The sequence below is a fragment of the Stegodyphus dumicola genome, chromosome 10, assembly GCF_044657685.1.
Source record: "Stegodyphus dumicola isolate Sdum_Otavi_A_Nest chromosome 10, ASM4465768v1".
NCBI classification, from domain to species: Eukaryota; Metazoa; Arthropoda; class Arachnida; order Araneae; family Eresidae; genus Stegodyphus; species Stegodyphus dumicola.
Genome location: NC_140777.1, coordinates 83,492,550 through 83,511,252, shown reverse-complemented (window position 1 = coordinate 83,511,252; position 18,703 = coordinate 83,492,550). Strand labels below are relative to the sequence as shown.

Sequence of the window (18,703 nt, the reverse complement as noted above, 5' to 3'; positions counted from 1 at the left end):
CTTACATAGACTAATCGGGTATCGTCCGAATCTCGCAACTATCTGAAGCTACACTAAGAAAACAATACAAGGGCAGCGGTTGTAGTGATGCAAATAGCGGCAATTGTAGTACAGGTAGAAGCTAGGCCAGCACCTCCGTGAAAGGACCGCGCCCTGTGATATACTGATTCAGAACATGGTCATAGTGTAGGGCCTCTTTGTCAGTTTTTGAGAAAAAATTGTGGACTCTTCTGCCTTGCAATGCAGAATCCCACTCTTCTTGCCACTTTGAGTCGACAATTGCATTCAGTGTAAATTTTAAATGGGACTTGGGTCACGGGAAATGAATTACCTCACTGTTGATGTTAGTCGTTGCATCCTTTGCAAGGAGGTCAGCTGCCTCGTTGCCGTCGTTTCCGTTGTGGGCTTTCACCCAATTGAGGATAAACTGGATTTCTGGGTGGACACTTATAGTATTATCCTGAATCAGTTGGTTCTTATTGTTTCTGTCCTTCAGAGCATATAATGCAGATTGACTGTCTGAATAGATAGCTATTGTCCTGAAATTATTTGATATAGCTTTATTTACTGCAGATTGAATAGCTGACAGCTCAGCTTGATAAACGGAATTTTCTGGAGATAATTTTCCTTGCCATATTGTTGGAATAGAGGAAGAAGAATATATTATTGATGCTGCGCCCACTTCTCCATGAATTTTAGAGCCGTCTGTAAATGCTCTTGGACATTCTTTACTACTGATTGCTGAAGCGTCCTTATTGATAATTAAATTACAATACTTTGCAGGATGGTAGGTCAATGGTATGGCTGGAGACATACTTTGAGGCAGAAAAGGTGCCGTTCAGGTAAGCATCTTCTTTCAACTGGAGTACTCTGGCTTTTATTGAATCCTTCGTCGCAATTAAATGAAGGGGAGGAATCCCAGTAAGAACGCCACATTTGTACACCCTGCAGTTTCGCAGTCTGCGCATTTGCACATTTCGTGGTTTCGGTAAACACAGATCGTAGTTTGCACAGTAACACAGTTCCCATAGTTGTAGTTTACATAAATTGTAGTAGTTGTGACAGTGGAGTGCAGGCATTGCATCCTGTGACAACTGCATGGAGTTTCATGGAATCTATAATGTTTGAAGTCGATGCTCTTTGGTTGCTCTTGTAGACCGTGTGGTGTGCTGTTACTGGGAAGCTGGCGAGGGTTTAGTATGGCTGGCACACATCTTGGCCCATAGAGGTTAATGCGTCGATGGTTTTGCAGATTTGTGTTATTGTTGGCTTAGTGTTGATAATGTAGCGCTGGGAGGCTTCAGTTATTGTTGATGCTTAATTATGAGTTAAGGTTGTCAGTGGGCAGTGGAATGTGTAATGATAGTGTGCTCCTTCTAGGCCGAAGATGCAGGCGTCCGTGTTGGAGATATTGTGTCTGAAGTAATATGAAGAGAAGGGGCCGTGTCCAGTGATGTATCTTCTGAGTTGCGGAATTGCAATGAGACAGGCCGTTGGCACTTTAGAAGGACGATATAGGTGGACAGGTGAGAGCTATTGCAATTGTTTTGCTGCGTAGATGTTGGAGTTGGGGGATCCAAGTTAAACCACAGTCCCAGATGACGATGAGATATTTAAGGGTGTCCTTGAATTTATGATTACGACCTTGAAGTCTAATGCAGGGCCGGCGAGTGGGGTTGGTACCGGGATTTGGTATTACTAGAGCTGTAGACGTTTCTGCAGAGGTGGTGAGTTTGATGGCTTGGCTGAGAGAACTGAATTGATGACATATCTCAGTGCCTCTTTGTTCGATTTCATGTCTTGTTTTCCCTTGAACCAGTCGTCGTATGCGGTCAATTGGGTGTTTTGTGGCCAGTTAGCGGCTAGGATGCTGTTAAAGGTAAGGTTCCATAGAACAGGCCAGTCGCACAAGCCTTGAGGGCAACATCTCCTTGTGCCTTTACTGTAGAGCCGTTGTTATGTGGAACGATGAGGAATCTTAAAGGTAGCTGCAAAAAGTAAGGTAGATATTCTAGAGACAACGTGCGGTCCTGAGAGCTTGTTTGATCCCTGGCCACCAGAGCGTGTCAAATGCGCTCTGGAGGTCCGTGTGGAGATGATGGATCCTGTTGTGATGGATGACTTGACGAATTTCATTGAGTGCATGAAGAGTTGATAGGCCAGGACGGAATCCATATTGTTTATTGCATATGATGTTCTGTACTTGGAGGTGGCGATTGAGGAGGAGCGATTGGAGGACTACTGTCCTGTGTCTTGGCAATGGGAGCAGAGGTAGTGCTGTTTTTCGTCTGCGCAATATTGTTTGTCGTTTGCTTGTGGTCAGGACCTTGTAGGTTTTGAGAACACTTAATGGTTTCAGGAGAGAGTCTCTGCCATCTGCAGGTAGGAGGAATTTGTTGCTTCTTTTGTAAATGGAAATGTTGCGTATTTCCTCGTAAAGAGTATGGATTTTTGTCTTTGTAAGAAAGGGACTCAGAAGTAAGTAGCGTCTCAAGCTCTAAGGTACTCCGGTATGTGGAGGTATGGTATGCCGGCATCATACTAAAAGTAGCACTGGGGCTTGTGAGTTAACCGCCAGTTGCAATTGCTGAGGATATGCTGAATAAAATGTATGCACGTAATACAGAATGATGTGCAATAAATAAAAAATGTGCACGCTTGAAATCACACTATAAATTGCGCCGCACTATAAATCACTCTAGATCACATGTTGAAACAGCAGTGCACACTACTGAAGTACCAGTAGTGAAGTGTTGCCATTGCAATATTGAACGCTATTGAATTGCTTTTGAATGTTGAATGTATTATTGAACACTATTGTATTATCAATATTGAAAACTAGTGAGCATTTGAAGTATCGCTATTTAACACTTTTGAAGGAACACTATTAATTTACCTCTACTGAACACTGAATGTACTAATGGACACTATTGAACTATCACTATTGAGCCCTAAAGAACTTTTGAAGTATCACGATATAGCACTATTGGAGAACGTTATTGAAGTATCACCATTGAACACTGTATGTAATATTACACACTAATGAAGTAAAACAATGGAACACTGAGTGTACTATTGCACACTATTGAACTATCACAATTGAGGACTAAAAAACTTTTGAAGGATCCCTATATAACACTAATTGAGAACATTATTGAAGTATCATAGCACGTGATGCAGGAAGGCATGCAATAAATAATAAATATGCGCACTAGAAAACCAACTATAAATAGTGCGCACTAGAGATCACTCTCTATCACAATTTGAAACAGCAATGCACACTATTGAAGTACCAGTAGTGAGGCGTTGCCATTGCAATATCACTATTGAACGTTGAATGTATTATTGAACACTATTGTACTATCCCTAATGAACATTAGTGAACATTTGAAGTATCACCATTTAACACTTTTGAAGGAACACTATTGAATCACCACTATTGTACACTGAGTGTACTATTGCACACTATTGAACTATTACAATTGAGCATTAAAGAGCTTTCGAAGTATCACTATATAACACTATTGGTGAACAGTATTGAAGTATCACAGTTGAATAATAAGTGAAGTACTGAACACAAAGGAGCTGTCACTGTTGAACTTGAATGTACTATTGAACACTGATGAACATTGAAGTATCCCTATAACAGTTTGAAGAACCAAAATTGTTCTATGAAAATATTAAAACATTTGACATGGTAATAGTGTAGCGATATGCTAAAAGTAAAAATCAATACCCAGAGTTGGAGCGAAAGGGAAGTAGTAGGCTGCAAGGTATTACTGGGGAAAATTAAGGTAATTATAGAGGTTTAGGTAGTGAAAGTTATGAAAACAGAAAACTGAGGCTTAATTGGCTTAATTAATTAATTAGTGAGGCGTGATTAGTGGAGTGAGGTGGGGAAGGTTCGCTTTGAAAGGGTGAAGATACAGGAAAAGGTAGAACAGAAAATGGAGAGAAATAAAGTTAATTAAAAGCGATTAAAAGAGGGGGAAGGGAAAAATGAAGTGAGAGAGAAGAGGATTAGTGTATAAGAAACTAAAGCTATAGAGAAGATGAAAGCCAAAGAAGACGTTGGCATAAGAAGAATGCAAAAAGAACTGGAGCGCTAGGTCTATAAGGAGTGAAGATATAAGAGTTTGAAGTTTTAAAATAAAATTAATATAAAATTGTATTAAAAAAGTGAGGGAGTCTTGTATTTCGAAACTATCAAGAGATAGGTTTTAGGAAAGGGAAAAGTAAGTAAGGTAAGGAAAATGTCTAATTAAGTTTTGAGTGTTAGCGGCTGTGAAATTTGAGAAATAAAACGAAATTAAACGTAATTAAAGGCAATGAAAAATGTTATATTCAAGGAACTTATAGGAAATGAGTTGAAAGAGTTGCATGGTATTACATGTTAGATCAACGGCTGCTTATTGTTAAAATTTGGAGGGTCTAGGACAGAAAGAAAAAATTGGGGGCTAAGGGAAAAATCAAGATATAGGCTTAGGAAGTTCTGTTATTGAACTTACGTAAAAATTGTAATGTTCAAGTCTGGACTTAGAAAAATCATAGTAAAATACGATATAACAAGGTCGCTTGACAGGTAATCAAGCTTACAATGCTAAGAACTACTAATTATAACACAAATTACCCTGAAAATTCAGAATAACTCATCATTTGGACAATTATTATTAATATAGTAGTAAAAAGTACACAAAACATGCAGTAAATAAATCGATTTAGACTGTTGAAATAAGCAAATTGAAGCACTTAATGTTTAAAATAAACACAAAAACTAAGTTGATAATAACGAGAAATACATAATTGCAACTTCAACTCATGTAAAATCATTAACTATTAATATTGTATTAAAATGCAATCACAGGATAAAGAAAAATTCAGTTCAAAATGGCAAAGTTCAACCGTCGTTGTTGTTAAGAACAGTAATGGCGGGCCAAAGCTAGAGCTTAAAGTTCGAATTTTCGTTAAAAGAAATTAATAAAAAAAATTTAAAAATAAATTTAACAACTTAACTTCATGAAGGAATCAAAATAACACAGCATAAGATGTAGAAAAAGCCTGCCTTGACTGTTCTTGTCCCATATCAAACCGATGATATGTATACAAAATATGAATTTTTTAAAAAAATTAACACCATTTTCTGGACTTGGAAGATTTTACGTAAACACACTTGGACTTAGCAAAATCTGGGAGTAAAACTAAGACTAACCTGAACACCACGTAGTGGGCGGCGGCGGCCTTACCGTTGAGCGTGCGGGCTACTAGGTGATCACTTTTCCGACACTTTGCAGAATTGCACAAACACAGAAAAATACTTGTAATTTTCACAAAAACACTCGCACACACATAAAAACTGTATACACGTGTAGCGTAAGACTTTACGCATACATTGATACTAAATTTACCAATGGAGCTGCTGTATTTTCGGTGTTAAACTGTTAATCCAAGGAGCGGGTTAAGAACACGGGAGCCTGCGAAAAGCTGACCACTTGACTGTCAGCTCTTACCAACACACTCATAGTATTGTAGTGCAGGTCCTGGCACTGCTTTTGGTTTCGAGGCTGACAGGAAGGACCAAGCGACTATGGCTCGGTTGACTTTAGAACTTTTAAGGACCCTCAGATATCTACGTGGTATTAAAACATTTCCAACGTGCATCAAATGTAAAAACCATGAAGCTACTGCCCAACATCTACTTGGTGCTTTGGTTGCTTTGTTGCATGAAGATCTGCTGAAGAGACCTGATTTCGTGTTGAAAGTTATGAAGGCGAATGGACTTACGGATCTGATCTGATTCAGATCAGAGGGATTAGTAAGAAGAAGAAGGGTAACGATAACTGGAAATGAATATTAAAGGCTTACAAATAGTTATTTATCAGTAAAGTTATTGTCCTCATTATGACAAACTCTAAATTTTGCTAGCGGCAAGACTTTCTCTTGTCGAGAATTTTAGAGCATTTTGGTACTTTGTTATGTCTTAAATAGTAGCCAAATTGAATTAGTCATGTCTTTTAAATTTTTCGGTTGTGTTTTAGGTCGTTCGATTCGTTAGAGTCGAAGGATGTAGCAGGCAAGTTGAAGAGTCATTGGTTCCTCGGCTCCTTACATTCGAGGGGTCTTGATAACAGGTATAGTGCAGATCACTAAAATCTCTTGTCACTAGTCGTGGAGTCTTGACTCTTTTAACATCAGGTGGAGGTGTTCTTGAACAAGTTATTGCTCCTGTAATGTCAGAGCATGTCATCTCGCACCTCGTGAAAGCTCAAAGACTGCCTCTGCGAGGGGATCGCATACATGAATTTCTATCATTGTCTGGCCAGCCGCATTACTGTGCTATTCTGCGATACTTTAAAATAGGAATTTTAAGGTTATTTCCCGCCCTCCACCTGGTCTCGTTCCATAGGAATGACAGCTGCGCAGATGACTAAGTCGCCTAATTTTTTACCTCTACTTCGTTTTCGTGTTTCGCTTATCGAAAGGTGCACGAATGAAGGCTGATTTGAACTACAGTCTCAAATGAGGTACAGAAAATATGTGCTTTGCAGGGATGATTACGCAAGTTACGATCGCAAATGGGGAGAATGGGCAACTGTTTTGATGTGCATGTTATAAAGAAATAGTCTATAAATTTTGATACATGCGTATGCAATTGAAATTGCACTGGTGTGCAAAAATTAAGGACGATTTTGAAGAATTAGCTTATCAGTGGAAAGAAGGAGGCAGAGCGGACACAATGAGTAATTAGGAGATAGACTAAGGTCAGGTACATTATCCCATGAGCATATATGCAGCTATACGTACTGGGGGAGTGTCAGAGGGGTGTAAAAACCCGCTGGAGGTGTAAGCTCAACATTATGGTGAAGATATTGTACGGCATATTTCAGTTTAAACGACCTCGAGTTGCTGCATCAGTCGAATTATTGGAGGTCGAATCATTGGAAAGACTGAGGAAGGTCGAAGTGTGACAAGTGTGTCTATGGAATTTGGAATTGCTTATAGCATTGCTTCTCGACTTTGGAGAGCATTTCAAACTACAGGAACAGCTGTCTGACGGTTCAGCAGTGGTCGTCCATGAGCAACTACAGCAGCGGACGACCGGTTATATTGCTCTACAGAGAAGAAGAAGCAGTCAGGAACCATCGGGAGAAATATCAAGACACATGGAGCAGACGATTGCATGACTGATATTGCGTTTTACTATATCCAGGAGGCTGCTCAGTGGTGGTCTGTTTGCACGACGACCTGTACGGTGTATACCATTAACGTCTAATCATCGGTAAAGGCGTTTTCTGTGGTGCAGGGAACGTCAGAATTGGAGAGATAATTAATGGAGTTGAGTACTATTTACGGATGAGAGCAGATTTAGTTTGATTTGCGATTCTAGACGTGTAGGCATTTAGAGAGAGAGAAGAACACACAATAACACCTTCAACATCATCAAAAGGGACCGGTTTGGAGGTCGCGAAGTTCTCATTTGGGGTATGCTTGGTAGCCGTACCGACCTTCACATCTTCCAAGGAGGTTCAGTCACCAGGGACTGCTATTGTAACGAGGCTCTGCTTCCTTATATGCGTCTTTTCACAGATGCTATGGGCCCTCAGTTCCTCTTAATGGGCATCAACACTCTGCCTCATCACACAGTTGCCATCGAATAGCTTTTGGAGAGTGATGATATTGAACACATAGATTGACCGGCAAGGTCTCTGGATATAAATCCCATCGAGTAGGTATGAAGCTTTCTAGGGAGAAGTGCGGCAGCATGTAACTTATCGCGAGTAACTATTCCGAAGCTGCTGTAGGTGCTACAAGAGGAATGGGGAGCAGTGCCTCAACAACTCATTAACAATCTCATATTCGGTATGCAGAAATGATGTGAAACATGCACAGCAGTCAGGGGAGATCATATCCCCTGCTAAAGCCTGGATGTTTCTTGCTGTACACCTGTCACATGGATGCTTCTGTTTTTGTTGCATTGTGCTCTATGCTGCTTTCTCAATAAAGTTCTTTTCTATCATTTTGATTTCTTTTTTGTCAAGTGTTGCTTACATTACCCATTTTCTTACATTTTAGGAATCATATGGTATTACCTCTGTTAATTTGGTAAGCTTTTGAACAACGTTATATTGAAAAAAAAACAACCGTCTCGTATTTAATTTCTGCACACCAGTGTATATATGGATCATTTAGCGAAATTTGAATCAGATTATTGTATGATATATAATGATTTTGAAAAACAACAAAAACTTAATTAACTATTAAACTATTGCTTTGGAAAATGGCAAAGCGAGAATTATGTCATTGTTTCAGAACATCTCCATAACGATAAATAATAAGATTTGTGTAAAAAAATATAATAGCTTGCTTTTAATTATTGAAAGTTTAATTAGAATTCAAGATCTGCGTTTTCTTCGTACTTATCTTCTAAGTATTTTAAATCTTTGAATGCCTTCTTTTGGACTTCTGTGAAGATATGGATTTATGCTAAAAATATTCCAAACTTGGTCTGTCTGTAGAAACTTTTAACTCAATCCTTATCAATATTGGTGACAGTTATCAACCAGAAAATAATGTTTTCAATATGGATGAATCTCAAAGTAAAATTTGAAGCTTGGTGATTACATTATATAAGAAGATATAAATGGAGATTTCTTATAAAAAAACGGAGATTCGAAATCTTGCCAAAAGACAACAAAACGCTTATGATTTAAATTAATGTTGATACTTTACGATGGCTAAAATTTTCTGGTACTTGAAGAATGGCTAGACCACGGTTCAACACATCGAAGATTTCCTAGCTGTGGTAGTACATGATTCCATTTTGTTCACCTTCGTGGCCTGAAGCCATCTCAGCGTCGTACTCACTCACTTACTCACATTTATATTAGTACTGTTAGTTCTTGTTGTGAGTGTAGCGGAAACTTATGAACAATTTGAAAGTCTTCCTGTGAAAGACATAGTTCGGAAGATGTAAGTGAAATGTTTGCGATAATATAAAATAATAGCTTTTAACACATAAATAATAACACATAAAAGCATATGTAAAAAGGTCTAATATACACAAAATGCATCTGCATATTTGCAAATGAGATGGCAGAGATAGGAAGAATTATTATATTCGATATCATTGCCGAAAATTAATACCCGAAGAAAATACACAATGCTATTGTAATGATCAATTATTTATTTTTATAGTGGCTTTGGTTGTAGTGCCTTTTATTGCTGAACAAGCCTTGTGGTGCCTTTTATTGGAAACGCAGTAGTTTCCATTGGCTGCATCGAGTCGTGAGAAAATTTTTGATCCAAACGCTAAAATGTTCCAGGCGAGTATTTTAGCGATTGGGTTAAAAATGATTTCTGAGCGCGAGTGGTATCATACCTTTTCTGCAAGCAAGCAAGATCGCTCTCTACTTGATCTCTTTCAATGAGCACCACGATATTTTGAAAGTATAAGTTCGAGTGTAAGTGAATCTATTGCATCGAGAGCCACATTTCTTCAGCCTTGGTATTTTGAAAGCAAATATATGGAAAGATAACATGAATTGGATTTTTGATAATGTATGTACGAGTGCTGACTGAAGGGCATATGAACGGAAGCCAGTACGTCTTGTTGGGGGACATAACTTCGAAAGCGATATTCACGTCAATACCGAGTTACCGTTCTGGTACTTACTTATTAATCTAAATAAATGATATCTCTCCACTACGCGTTAATATAGGAGTTATGTAAAACGTCATTTAGAAAGCCCCACTCTCAAGGAATGCTGTAAATTTCCTGGAATTCATGTGTGGAATAGAGAACGTCATTTAGAAAGCCCCACTCTCAAGGAATGCTGTAAATTTCCTGGAATTCATGTGTGGAATAGAGAACGTCATTTAGAAAGCCCCACTCTCAAGGAATGCTGTAAATTTCCTGGAATTCATGTGTGGAATAGAGAACGTCATTTAGAAAGCCCCACTCTCAAGGAATGCTGTAAATTTCCTGGAATTCATGTCTGGAATAGGATTCTTTAAGAACTGAAAAGCGTATTTTATTAAGGTGACAGAAAATAACCCGAAAACAGAACATACATAAAATAAGCTCAATTTTGTAACTAATGTAGGGAAATAAATACATAAATACTAAGTTCTTAAGACTGCTTGGAGTCAGAGTGTTTTCTCTTATCAATAGGTTAGGGATTACCTAAAAATGTTTTTGACAACTTCACTGCGTTCTTATCTCCTGCTGAAAGCTGCAAATAGCAAACTAGATGCTTTTATCAAATGAAATATATTTGAAGTGTTTGAACTCCTGATCATGGTCTAACTTAGGTAAAGAAACCTTAAGTATTGAAAAGACAGCATAAGAAGAGAGAGAAATTTAACTTCTGTTTAGTAGATTGGTAGGTTCTGAATTTAGAACTGATAACATGATAAAATTAGATAACTAAAATGTAGAGAAGAGGAAATGTAGAATTATGTATTTCGAGCTCAAACGTAAACTGAATTCGAAACTGAAAGGATTCCGAAAAAATCATTCTTATCCCATTAAAGAAAGCAAATAGGCATCGATACATCAAATCATATTTATTTAACGACAGTTTAGTTATTTAAACATTTTAAATTAAATAATGTGTGCAAATAACCACGAGACTATGACTTAAAGGATTCTCATTGACTGATCTTTCAGTTTGGACATAATCACTTCTTTTGAAGACGACATGCATTTGGTTATGAGTTAAAATGATAATATGCAGTTAAAACAATAATAATAATATATATATATATATATAAATTAATTCTTTGCTTCAGTTTGTGAGAAACAAGCTTCTCCAAGTCTGGGTTTTTTTAGATAATTTAGAGCATTTTAAGAGAGAACTCTAATAAAGAAGGATTTAAAACAAAATGAAATTCTAGAATATCCGGAGAAATTCTTTTATATAACGATTTCTAGCGAAATTTTTACATCCACTAGAATTTGCCCATAAACTTAAAATACTAATCATCTTCATATAGTTCATGTTATCAAAATTATTTTATTGTAACATTTTCATTACAAGCTGTTATAGTGCCTTTTAATCTGCCTTGAAAATTACAGATGAAGCTATAGTTACTTTGATGAAAAGAATGTATATGTCCTACCTGACTTGAAATGAGGAAAGACTATTAATGATATTTTAAATTTGGTGGGGAGAGAAGATTTTAATCATATAAATGAAATTCAAATTATTAACAGGTTATCGGCATTTTTTTCAGAGTATGTCTCTTGATTAAAGCTTCTGCAAAAATAAAAATAACTGTTAGGAAATTAAAATAAACGCCTACACTTTTATTTTAGAAATATCACTGTAATGAATGTTGTTACTGTGATATCTGTATGGCAGGACCGACGCTACATTTTTTTTTTTGCCGCCCGGTGCAAACTTTGGAACTTCAAAATCCTGCCCTCGGTGTGGCTGTTATTGATTGCATATAGTATGCAGCCGGCCTTATCTGTATGATATTTTGGCAGACGATTACTCTATCCGACCATACCATATGCTTTCCACATCATACTTATTTACTAAACGCCTTTTTGGGGAGTTAAACAATTGTTTTAGTAATTTTTTTTTCTGTATGCATTCCAATGTTATTATTCTAGATATTTTCCTTGTGTTTGTTCATTACACTACAGACACTACAGCATACTTACGCTTATTATTATACTTTCTGTCAACCGCTTTCTGCCCATCAAGATTCCCATATTCTCCGCATTCCACATAGCTCATGCGAAATAGACTACCCAATAGCTTTTTCTCTTCTTTCTGTTATTACTTTTGGCATGCACTTCACGTTATGACTATACAACATCAAAAGCCGTTTGACTTAACTTGCATATGCAAGAGTCTACATCCCTAAGGTCTATTTGCGTAAATAATATTTTTGTTCCCCGTTGAGTTTAATTTCCGTACATTTTAATATCACCATGGTTTCGAACATTTTGCCAGTGGCTAAGAAGTAAGGCAGCAGTGGTTGTACCAGGTTCACATCCGGCGAATCCGGATGCGTGGGAATTTTTGTGATTTTACTGCATGTATAATGGGACCACGAGCTTCGTTTCCTTTTCTCTTTAAATAGATAGACTCCTTGAGCTTTGCCATAATCCCTTTAATCCAGTCCAATCCAATAGTACTAAATATAGAAAAAATATCTAAGCGCATTTTTTGTAATCTACTTCTTTCTTCAAAAACTGAAAAACTGAAACTAATATTTTTTTGTATCGTATCACATTTACAAGTTAAAAAAAAGGATTCTTTGTTAGTATTTAAACTGCTATGTTGTAATCATTTGAGCTAAATTATTGTAAGTATTAAAATAACGTAAAGCATCGAATTGTAAAAAGAGCAGTCATACTGTAACGGTTAAAATACACTCCTCTCCCCGCTGTCCCTTTTCTTTTCTGCTTCTCAAACGGAACTGAAAAGCTCAGATTGCAAAAACACTTCATTTGTTTTGACAGCACTTGTCTTTTACGAGTGGACAACTATCAGGGTTCTCTTGCGAATTTTAAAACATATCCCTCGCTTTATGCAATTTAATCTTGCCCATTAAAGCCTTTTTATTGCGAACTTACTCTTCGGAAAAAAAAAAAAAAGGAAAAAAGGGAAATACTTCTTATATTCCAGGAAAAAATTAAATTAATGAGCCACTTAACTTCTCCAATAGGAAATTTCAAGTTTTTCTTCCTGTTCATTTTAAAAAGAGCTAAACATTTTCAGGAGTAATTGACTAAGCAAAACTATTCTCGTAAAAGATAAAATGATGTTTCAATTTAAAAATAGTCCATTACAGACGCCTTTTTTTTTTTTTGTATGATTTTCTAGAATATAGAATAGTAAGATAACATAAATCAAAGAGGCTATTGTGAATTAAATGGATAAAGTTAAGTAAGATTCTGATAAGAGTTGTTGAAATTTTATATTTAAATGTATTAAAATAAGCTCTAGCAATTTAGCGCTTCAGAACAGAGTTCTGGAAGAAATACTCCAATGAGCAAATGACTTATTAAGCAACATTTCAAATCAAATAAACTGCATGTTTATTCAATTTGTTCAACGATTTCTCTTCTTTTCAGAGTAATATGATATGTAACCGACAGAGGGCGCTGTGGTTCTTGAAAAGCTGGATCGACGCTCCTGGCGTTTCTTGCAGGATGACGCAAAAGTACGTTGAAATATTTTCTTTTCAGCTTTTGAATTAATTTCTTTCTCTTCGAAGAATTCTCATCGAAGAAACCTGAAGTACTTAAAAAATAATGAGCATAACAAAAAAAAAAAAAAAAAAAAATTCCACTGCGTAAAATTTTGACCTTCCAGTCTGTGGTATTTAATTCACGGAAGTATTAGAATAGATCTATAGATATAAAAATAAGTTAATTTAATATATTTTTTATTTCGTTATTTATTGTTTGTTTGTTTTGTTATAATATTCAAACAAAAACAGAATATAAATACATTAAAAATGTAATGTAACGTTGATTTAAAAAATGTTGCAAATATGATCCCAGAGTATTTCAGTTACTGCATACGAAGGAACTAAAGACATCAAACCTTAGTCCTTTAAAGACACATTAAGTACTGAATGTACAAAATAGTTTATTTAAATTGTGGTCATAGATATTAAAAACGATACACATAACCTTCAGTGACATAACATATAATTAAATTTTTAACTGAGATTTTGAAGAGGTTTTTTCTGATTATAAATGTGTATTCGAAAAATTGATTCTATTTTCAAAAATATAAAAAGGTATCAAAAACGTATGAGTATTGCACTTGCACATAAGTAACGTCAAAAGACATGAACATTGTACATATCATACAAACAAAGCAACAAAAATTAAACAAAATTTCTGAAACGTCTCAAATATATTTAAATATAAAAATTGTTCGATATTAAAAAACAAAAGTAATACTTCCTCAGAAAAATATTTTTTAAAGAAAAAAGGCCACTTACTCAGCCTAAATCGTCAATAATGTTGCCATTTACTTTAACAGTTCATCAATAAAATGCTTCGAAACGCGATCCTATTCATATCTTACAACATAGTGTAGAAAAGGAGATTAAAAATTCAAAGGATAGTTTTTATCTAACTGGAAAATAAAGACGCCAATATAAACTTTAGAACTAAGCGCAGAAGTAGCCTTTGATTAACCCTTTAACTGTCAAGTTATTTTGATGATTTGGGTACACAAATTGTCAAATTTTTTTATTGCAAAAACCAAATGTTTAGTACAAAATAAAATATACTTAAGTAGTTAAAAATTGATATTTTGACGTACATGGGTAAAATTTTTAAAGTTTTGTAGCCACTGCATATTTTCTTTGAGGCAGCTGTCACTCAACATGACGGTTGCAAAGTTCGCTTCTAGTGGAGCATTATTTTCTAAAAATGAAAAAAATTAACTATTTTCTAAAACATAAATAAATATAAGTGAATACCTATTAGTAGTTCAGTAATTCAGTCTTATGTGGTACAACTGGAAACACTTTTCCAAGCACAAACCAACTCCACAATCACTACACCAGAATCGTGATACCTTCCTTATCTTTTCCCCATTTTTATCCTTTTTCGAACAACACACTTTGCACTATCTTGTAGGCTCACGTTTCGCAGGAATAGGAGGAAAATGGGATATAAAATGTCGTTCAGTAAGACAGGCAGGGTTATCTATTGTAGGTGGTCTGACAACATTCTTTTGTCCAGAAGCTGCATCATCATATTTATGTAAAAGCTCTTCTACAACTTGGATTCGAAATTCTAAAAATGTAATACGTTTCCCAACTACATTTTTATAGAGCAAACATGAGTTCCAGAGTACCTTGTCTAGTAAATGTAAAAGTATCTTTTTATAATATTTTATCTGACGTTTTCGGATTGTTGGATGAAAGGATATTTCCTGATCACAGCGATCTACACCACCCATAGTTAGACCGTAATTAGAAACAATCTTCGGCTTGAGTATATCTCCATTTTTTATTTTTGAGGCTGACCATGGAAGTATCATGAATACTGCTCATCAAACACACATCCTTCATCTTCGGTTGAAGAATCTAAATCATCTATATAACGTTTCAAAGAACTGGACGCTATTTTACAACAAAAAGATCCCATGCACCTTGAACCAAATAACTTCTAACCTTTGAAATCTTCAGTAAAGTGCTGTCATCTATTGAACCGAGCGCACATTAACTTTTCCCGAGATACAGTCGGGTTTGACAAAGAGATGAAGCCGAAATAAACGTCTCCCGATATATATTCGGGTATAACAATACGATGCACTCAAAAAAAAAAAAAAAAAAAAAAAAAAAAATTACCCCGAGTAATACTCGGGCGTGACATTTTCGAACACTAGTCCTGTGCCCGAGATTATCTTGGGCATGACAGTTAAAAGGTTAAAATGAATTTTGAATAAAGCTCTATACCGATTTTGACTGCGATCAGTTACAGATTTTTTTTCTTCAGGAGCCAGAAAAACATTTTTTGTCTTAGCCTAAATGAATACTATTAATCACTTCTTAAAATTATACCAAACAAATGACAAAAACATATAGTAACATTAATAAACATTTAATCAACAAAGTTTTCTTAAAACTTAATAAATTCAGAGTTTAAAATGCTATTAGATGAGTTTAGATAATATTATATAGATTATGTAAGCTTTCTAAAGTCATAGATTAACTATTTTAACCTCATTCAGTCTCCTTTGTATTGATCACCAATTTTACTAATATTTATCTAGAAAGGAAGAATAACATAAACTGCGTTACAAAGTGAGATCAATAGATCCTCTCATATTCAATAACCGATATGTTAATTATATATATATATATATATATATAAATAATCTAAAACAGGCTTTCGTCTTAGACATTTCACATTCCTATTCTTGCTCATCGCTATCGTGCTAGCTTACTAGCGCTGTTGCTCTTTCTTTCTTCAAATATTTCCAAAGAATAAAAAAGTGGCAATTCAAGGAAAGGCCACTTTCCCCCACTTTTTTTTTAGATGTGCCTCTCTAAAAATGTTTTATCAAGAATACAATGTTCAAACTGCTAGGAGTGCTTCATTAATTGGCTTTACTCGTTAGCAGCGACATCATGGACTTCTAATTATTACACACAGGGTGGTTCGGTACCAGACCGACAAACTTGCAGGGCGTGTAGGGTTTACAGAGACGACTCTTTTGTGTTTTTATGGTTTTGGCATATTTACAGGATATTTTGAAGTTTATTGGTATTGAATTTCACTTCCTTTGGGTCTTTGTGTAAAATTTGTTCTAAATTTCTTACTTATTGTATATATATATATATATATATACAGGGTGTTTCATAGATCATGGAACAAAATTGGAGGGGTGGTGGAGCGCACTAAAACATGCACTTTTTGTATAGGAATGTAGGGTTTAAAGTGACGGATTACGGCAGGAACGAAAAAAACGATACGAGAGAAAAATATGTTTATGTACAAAATCAACGCAAAGCGCTTCTTTGCAGCAATACAGTATTCACAATAAATGTTCAAAAAAGGGAACACTAACAGTAATAGGAACTACAGCTGTGATTGGCTGGCAGTGCAGCGATAGAGGGCGGTAGTGAGCCGGACAAACCACGATCCGATGCATCAGAGGATCATTCGCAACTCTGATGTCGAGCGTGATGCGTGAGTTTACGCATAGAGAAAAAGCTGACATGCATGTCATGCATGGTGCTGCTAATGGGAACGGCAGAGCAGAGCTACAGTGTACCAGGAACTGTTTCCGAACAGGCGTATGCCGAAGCACACAATGTTCGAGAGGTTGCATCGGTCTCTGTGTGAAAACGAGTCATTTGAAGCCACCTCTGACACTAGGAGTGGAAGAAGAAGTGCACGACAACCTCGCATTGAAGAATTCATCTTGAACGTTGTGTATGAATCACCTCAGCCAAGTACAAGAGCTATTGCACATCGTCTGCAGCTGAGTCATTCCACCGTTTGGAGAGTATTGCATGAAAATGGTTTGCACCCATACCATTTGCAGAAAGTCCAACATGCACGTGTGGGCAACTCATAATCCACACGGCACACGTCCACATGCATTCCAAACCCGCTTCTCCGTGAATGTGTGGGCGGGTATTATTGACTACCTCATAGGCCCATACCGCTTACCTGCACGTACAAACGGCTTATGTTATATTTTTCTGCAAGAGGTGCTACCGGAATTGCTGCAAGATGTTCCGGCTGTCGTTCGTGATCGCATGTGGTTCCAGCATGATGGTGCACCAGCCCATAACTACGTGCGGGTCCGCAATTACAAGGATGGGACATTTCCGGGCCAATGGACTGGCCGTAGTGGACCCGTTCGATGGCCACCCCCGTTCGCCAGATTTATCCAGGCTTGGATTTTTTTATGGGGTCATCTGAAGAGCATTATTTACGAGACTCTCGTTGACTCACTGGAGAACCTCGTTGCACGACTATCCATTGCGGCTACAAGCGTGAGCGAAATGCCTGTCGTTTTTCAAAATGTTCGTCAATCCCTTCTGCGACGTTACCAAGCATGTATTACTGCTGGTGGTCGCAATTTTAAACATTTATTGTGAATAATGTATTGCTGCAAAGAAGCACTTTGCTTTGATTTTGTACATATACACATTTTCCTCTCGTGTCGTTTTTTTGCGTTTCTGCCTTAACCCGTAACTTTAGACCCTACATTCCTGTAAAAATATGCATGTTTTAGTACGCTCCACCACCCCTCCAAGTTTGTTCCATGATCTATGAAACACCCTGTATATATATATACCGAATGATATGTTACCAAACTGGAAAACTTGCACGATGTGTTAGGGATACAGAGAGGACTCGGAATCACATAGGAATGCAGGTTCACAAATGCCATAGTTGCGAGCTATGATACAAAGAAGCAGGGAAGAAGAACAGAAACAGCAATACATTAATGGGACAGAAAATATTTTATTGAAAGGTTATATTACACCAGGTGTTTGAAATTACGACCAGAAGTCGTCAGGCAGGCCTGACAGCGGCGCTGCATTAAATTCCTTACATTCTGGAAGATTCCTGGCATGTCACGGGTCCTCCCGGCAGCTACACATATTCAAGTGACGAGGTCTTCAAATGAAGGAACGAGCATTTCGTACACCAAACTCTTCATGTGATCCCAGAAGAAGCAATCTATGCATGATAGGTCCGGTGATGGCAGGCCAATGAACCTGGCCACCGCGACCTATCCACCGCTGTCCAAAGGTTAAGTCGAGGTGTCGGCGGACGTCAATTGTGTAATGTGGAGGATCCCTATCGTGCTGGTATTACATGGACCTACACCGAACCTATCATGAATGGACTTCTTCTGGGGTTAAATGAAGACAATGAACAACATAATACGAAGGAATATATAAAAATTTGGTACAATACTCCCAGTAGAAATTATGAGAGAAAATGCTGAACAGACATTGTGCTCCGTTTTGAAGTTAGCCTGCAGCCATTTAACCTACAACATGCACGAATGAAACTGATTCCGTTGTCCGTGATAAAAAGCACAGAGCCAGACATGGTACGGTATCTTACATGAATGGTTGTCTTTAGAAGGCCAATGGAGTATCACAGAAGGTAGTTTAGTAAACAATATATTGAAATATTTCTTATAAAATGAATATTTGGTTTTATTAAGTTTATATTTAGAACTTAATA

General features: G+C 36.7%; 1 protein-coding gene across 1 annotated transcript in view; it reads left to right on the top strand.

Moving 5' to 3' along the window:
- LOC146995008 (uncharacterized) overlaps positions 1-18,703 on the top strand; it is a 216,132-nt gene that overhangs the window by 15,993 nt on the left and 181,436 nt on the right. Inside the window, exon 3 of the mRNA XM_085826078.1 lies at positions 13,091-13,179. Coding sequence (XP_085682204.1) covers positions 13,091-13,100 — 10 coding nt within the window. The 3' untranslated portion in view covers positions 13,101-13,179. The remainder of the gene's footprint in view (positions 1-13,090; positions 13,180-18,703) is intronic.